The sequence below is a fragment of the Trichosurus vulpecula genome, chromosome 4 (assembly GCF_011100635.1).
Source record: "Trichosurus vulpecula isolate mTriVul1 chromosome 4, mTriVul1.pri, whole genome shotgun sequence".
Classification (NCBI taxonomy): domain Eukaryota; kingdom Metazoa; phylum Chordata; class Mammalia; order Diprotodontia; family Phalangeridae; genus Trichosurus; species Trichosurus vulpecula.
The window spans coordinates 368,610,287-368,616,642 of NC_050576.1; the positions used below are offsets into that span (position 1 = coordinate 368,610,287).

Below are 6,356 nucleotides of genomic sequence, written 5' to 3' on the forward strand. Positions count from 1 at the left end.
CAAGAAACCTAAAGAAACTTAGTCAATTACATTTAAATGAATTTTGCAACACAGGATATCAAAATAACCACAAGGAGTCCAGGATTCTCTATGGGAGGGGAATCACAGGATGGAAGACTTTGCAATCACAATATTATATTTGGATTTTCCAGGCAAGGTGACTTCAAAGGCTTTAGCAAATTCATGTTTGGTGGTATGTTTGGGGCAGGAATTTTGCCAGCCCTCAAAATAAATCCAACCAAAAGTTAAGGATGGGGGTGACCTGGAAATGAATAATGCCTTCAGATCAGGGGCTGAGTGCGATGTTTTAAATGGGGTATTCTTTTCTGAGGTCCTTATAAGAGCAGTTGCCTTTGGTCCATGCAGTAAAAGTAACCTCAACACCATGGCTGCTACCAGGTGGTTACTGCTTCTTTTCTCAGTAGCCCTGTTGGGCCTGAGCTCTGCTCAATTCACAGATGAGGGTAAATATGGGACACAAACAATCTATGATCATGTTAGGTGGTTGTTGGGGGTGGTGTTCATGGTACAATTGAAACGAGGTCATTTGAAATTAGTCACCCTCAGTAATTCAAGTATTATTGCCTTCTTAGAATTAGAGGAAGAGGAGGTGGCAGTTACATTTCCCATATTCTGATGACTCCACAAATCTGGTGTCAATCATTGTTTTGAAGCCAAACTCATATTATTCATTAAACCTTTTTTATTCTTTAGTTCAGTCATCTATGCTCCTTGCTGTTCCTCATGCATAACATACCATCTTTCCATACATTTATCCAACTGTTCACTCCATCTGCAATACATTTGCTATTCATCTCTACCTCTGAAAATTCCTCACTTCTGTTAAATTTCTGTTTCTATTATCTCCTATAGGAAATCTAACTTGATTCCCTACCCTGCTCCCTGTGTTCCCTTCACCTAGGAAATTATTTTTTTTATCTTTTGCATTTTCTTTTCTATTTATCTATTGTATTTCTGAATAGAATATAAATTCCTCAACATCAGGGACTGTTTCTTCTTTCTCTTTACACCGAGGACCTAATGAAGTGACTGGTACATAAAGAGCACTTAATATAATCTTAATGAATTGAATTGAATTCAATAATCAGGTATATATATATATATGTGTGTGTGTGTGTGTGTGTGTGTGTGTGTGTGTGTGTGTATGGATAAGAAAAGTAAAAATTTTCTACCTCTAATGAAATGTTTCCATTGATGGAGCAAGTAATGTCTGTACATTCAGAAACATGCAGATAATTAAATTTATCATTTTCCACTCTGACTTTGAAAATGTATAGATATTCAGTTCAATTCTTCTGTTTACTACATGTACTCCTTTATTCTTGTAAATGTGCTTATTCAATTCTTATGAAGTACAGATGAGCTCTCTGAGATGGGGCTGCTCAGGCAGGGACATATCCCTAAAGAGTTGTGTATTCCTCCTCAGCCATCAAGCCCTTTATTTTGGATCAAGAGAAAGGTATACTCCATAATATCAAAAATCAGTCACTCAACAAGCACTGACTGTAGGAGATTCAAATAAAATCCATGAAGGAAAATCAGAATGAAGCAATTTCTGCCCTCATAGAGCTGACATTCTAAACAGATGTGACACAAGAAAGAATTTTTTCTAATTGGAAAGAGATTCCCATACTCAAAGCTCATCTAAACATTTGCAAATATGCTAGTATTGGCCATTCAGCCCAATATTGGGCTGAATTGGGATTGGAATGAAATTTTATTAATTTTTATCAAAAGTGTTTTCAACATACAGAGTTAGTCTAAGTGAGACAACAAAAGAAAGTCCACCATATGGGATCTCAGGACACTTAAGTCACATTAGTGTTGTACCTGTCTCAGAGATAGCTGTAATCAAGGTTTGGAACCACAGTTCACTGGGGAATAAATCTGAAACACTACCCCAGTGGAGATCAATCTACTCCTGATCAACAAGGTAGTGTTTTAAGAGAGTTGGAGTACTGAGGTGGTAAGCAATTTCCCTATGTTCGTATGGCCAATAGATATTAGAGATATAATCTGAACCCAGGATTTTTGACTCTAAGACTGGATTTTAATATACTGTGACATTCTGCCTCTCAATGAGATTCTCATCATCATTTTCCAGATGAAGAAACTCAGAGATAGAAAGGGAAAATGACTTACCCTCTGGCATAGCTGGATAGGAATCTGAAAATATGACCTGAAGCACAATTCCTTGACTCTAAGGTGAATTCTCGAGGGAAAGGAAATGTGCTGGCTTAAAAGAAAAGTCATTGTAGTTCAAAGAACTAGATTAAACTTAGACTTTTTCCAGTATAACTTTGGCTAACTCACAGTGCATGGCACATGGTCAACTGCTTATTAAAGCTTGTTAACCAACTCCCTTTAATTTTTCCAGTTTTCTGATTAGAAAATGAAAGAATTCCAGTAGATGTTATTTATGATATCCTCCAATTCTAAATTCTATCATTTCAAATCTTATGTGAAAAACAAATATTCTGATGGATAAAATGTCTTTTTTAGCATGAGGAAATTTAGCACTCTTGAAAACCTAACAATGCAGAAAGGAGATTATTTCCTTCTCTTTGTAAATGAAGGTAAAAGACCAAAGAAACTTTATCTAGATTTAAAGTCATATTGGCCCAGAGTGAGGAAAAACCAAACAAAACTTGTGTACTAATGTAAATATGGAGAAAAATTAACCAGTCATTCTTATTTTCCATTTCCCCTCACAGAACAAGGTTCTGTACAGAATATAGGTAAGGCTGTTGGGTAGAAAATATTCTACTATGAAGATGGACTTCACTTTAACTTTTCTGTTGAAATTGTTTCTATGTGCTTCATAAATGAGAACCTTCCAAGGCCTTTCATAACATAAATTGGGGACAGTTAGGCTTGAGTGTCTCCTTACTTTTAATGTATCTGTCACTCAGCCCTTTTGGAGATGCCAAGGGATGCCAAAGGATAAGGCAATTCATGAGAAATTCTGCCCCATTTTTAAGGAAAAAACAACCTTTCACCTGTCCCCAAATAATACTAGTAACCTTACTGTGTTCATTTTCAGATTCTTAAGTAGCTAGAAGGTAAGAGGTCACTAATAGTTCAATTCATAATCCTAACCAATATTTAGGAAGGAGGCTGTCAACATTTAAATCCAATCTTTGTTTCTCTTTTCTTTATTCTCTCCTTCCCACAATTCTTTCTTCCCTACCACAGCCCACAAGAACCCTCTCACTCCAGAATTCATTTAATCACCCCAAGTTCTAGGAATTTCATGGGACAGAACCTTCTTTAAACCATAGGCCTAGAGACCCCACTGAGGTCTTTTACCTAATACCAGTTAGACATAGGACCTGGAATATTTGAAGTACTTAATAAATATTGACTGATGGACACAGTTCATAACTATGGCAAAAAATGAGTGAGATGGAAAGTAAATACTTTCAGCATCTCCTGAAGCTTCAATATACTTTCCTTAATTTAAACTAAGTAGAAGAATGTAACTTTATCAGAAATATATAAGAGGTGCCAATACCTAAAACCATGTGGGTATCTGCAAATGAGGGGACGCACATCTAAGAAACACAAGTGACCAAGACAGATAGAGAGGGATAACTCATGCTTTTGATATAGCAAGCTGCCAAAGCCTTCTGCTGCTATTATTATATGAGTATATACTAGGCTTGTTCCCTGCCAACCACTTATATGATCATATATCTCATAATCCCATTCAGGCTTATTCTGAGACTGGGACAATCATGGATTTATTTGATACATATTAGATATCAACCAGGTAAGCCTGGGTCACCCTCATTCAACACTACCGGTAAGAAAGCAAGGGCTCCATCTTTTGGACAATTACCCTATGACTCAAACCATCCTGTCTGTATCGACAGTATAACAGGCCTTTTCCTTCATCTGACTTCTCTATAGCTATGCTGTCTCCTCTTAGAAGATGAACAAAATTCAGAAGATCCAATAGCTGTACAAGCACCAAAAGACTCCCAGAAGGATGATCAGAACCCTGATCAACAACAAAGTGGTAACCAAAAACCTGGGCCTCCAGGTGGACAGCAAGGAGGTCAACCAGGTAGTCAGCAAGGAGGCCATCCAGTTGGCCAGCAAGGTGGCCATCCAATTGACCAGCAGGGAGGCCCTCAAGGTGATCAGCAGGGAGGTCATCCAGGTGGCCAGTAAGGAGGCTGTCCATCCTTCCCACCCCAAGGTATTTCATTAATCTTCTCCATGAACCAACGCCCATACTTAAATACATACTGGCTCTTAACTGACATCAAATCAGTCCCAAAATTTTTATAGAGCTCTCTCTTCTTTTCCATTAGTCTAACTCTTCATCACTTTTCTTTTCTCCCAACTGTTTTCTCATCTCTGATTATCTCTGCAACATCCATTGATAGAGACAGAGAGAGAGAGATACAGAGAGACACAGAGAAAGAAAATAAGAGAGAGAGAGAGAGAGAGAGAGAGAGAGAGAGAGAAATCAAAACTTCTATTCTTTTGCCCTCTTGTTTATGCTACTCATGCCTATCACTGCCCAGGGTCTCTCTCCAAATTCTGTTTTGGCTTCTTTTTTAAAAATTTCCATAATGTATGACTTTGAGTTTGCCATTGCTACTAGCTAAGGGACCAAATCAAGCATACGTCATCTCCAATCTTTTTACTTTCTTCTTTCAGTGCATAAAAAGGAAGATGGGCATTCAGAAGGCATCCTTGAAGTTCTCCTGTGGACCTGGATATTGGGACATGTCTCTTGATCTACTCCCTCATTTCTTTCCATTATCAATAAATACACTAATAATTAAACATTGACTCCTGCTTCTCTTTATGCCATTTATGTCTCTCAACTTTCATCATACTAAGTTCTAGATATAGGGACAAAAGTATTGTCCCCAGCTCCTTACTGCTTGACTGATTCCAAATTATTTTGTGGATATACAGCCGTGGCCTGGACTTAGTGGCTTAATCCTGAGTCCCCAAAGTGTACCTTCCTCAAGGTTGGGTGTAACAACAATGTTGTTTGCAGCTACTGAGGAGGTATAAGATCAATAACACCAGCATACAAGAGGGCTGCTAGCACAGGTTCTCTGATCTGCTTTTCTCAGGAAAGCAACTTTAAGGGGTTTGCAATCTCTCTTTAATCAAATATGCATATATTAGTCACTTAGTTCAGGAGGAAAAGCCAGAATCCTGAATTTCAGAGCAAATACAAACAGAAATTACGAGCATAGAAAATATAAACAGAGCAAATAACACAAGTCAGCAGACAGGCTTCTAGCTGTCAGACCAAAGCTATACACAGATAGTTACCAGAGAAAGAAGTACTAACATCTGAGTTTTCAAAGCCAAGGGGCTCCTTAACAGTTACCCAGAGTCTCCACACCAACAATCTTTTAATGAGTGAGCCCCAAACAGAATGCTAACCTCAGAGTATATATATATATACACACACGCTTCTTCAGGGTCAGAGCACTTCACACCTCTCAAGGGCTTCACACCTCTCCAGGGTTTCATACCTCTCACGACCTAACTGGCAAAAGGGTGTGGGCCTTCCTACAAAGGCAAAATTCAATCAAAGGCGATTGCCTTAGTGCTGAGAAGCATTCCAAAACAAAAGACAGCAAAAAGTCACATTTTTCTTGCTCTTACAATGGGGACCATGAATATAACAATTTTTGAGCCCCTGTAAAGGTCATATTACTTGAAAGATATAAAGCATTAGAATGCTCAGAGCTGCTTAAACTCCTGCATAATTTTTAACCATTTCCTCAGAATAGAATCTGATGTTCCCTCTTTTCCTATATTACTGAACAAAGCTATAAAACTAAGAGCAAATCTGATGACCCCTCAAAGCACTCTTCATTTAGTGAATGAGCATTTAGTAAGCACCTACTGTGATGCCAAACACTGGTAGTCCCTTACATATAGAGAAAGGCAGAAAACAAAGAAAAAATGAAACCCAAAATAAGCAATCTCTGCTCTCAAGAAGATGAAAGTCTACTGTCATCTTTCAGACATCATTCAAACAACTACATATGTCAAAAGAATATGAGACATAGTACAGGGTGGACTGGTCTCTAAACTAGGAATAGCCAGAGTTGAACAGACTAGGCAAGAGGCAGGTATGTCAAGATTAAAATAGTGGTTTAATTAATTTCATAATAAGGAAGACAAGTTTGTTTATGGAACTCTCCCTCAAGAGATGGCCTTCTCTGGCTGTACAAAGGCAGGGTCCATATACCTGTGTTGGTAACCAAAAATGGGCTCCTTAGCACTTAGTCAACAAATGCCCTTGACTAGTTTGGCTTTTTTCCCTGAACTGAATGCTGTTTGTATGTTGG

The 6,356-nt window shown here is 38.2% G+C and overlaps 1 protein-coding gene across 1 annotated transcript; it reads left to right on the forward strand.

Annotated features, from left to right (window-relative positions):
* Window positions 1-385: 385 nt before the first annotated feature.
* LOC118847269 (salivary acidic proline-rich phosphoprotein 1/2-like) lies at window positions 386-4,197 on the forward strand. Its single transcript, XM_036755779.1, has 2 exons — window positions 386-464; window positions 3,953-4,197. Exons 1-2 carry the CDS (start codon window positions 386-388, stop codon window positions 4,195-4,197), a joined length of 324 nt encoding a protein of 107 aa, XP_036611674.1.
* The last annotated feature ends 2,159 nt before the right edge of the window (window positions 4,198-6,356 follow it).

Excerpts from the sequence above, each read along its gene's own strand:
- LOC118847269 (XM_036755779.1), top strand. The coding sequence starts at position 386 with ATGGCTGCTACCAGGTGGTTACTGCTTCTTTTCTCAGTAGCCCTGTTG. Across the intron at positions 465-3,952 it reads TGCTCAATTCACAGATGAGG|AAGATGAACAAAATTCAGAA; the intron begins GTAAATATGGGA and ends GTCTCCTCTTAG.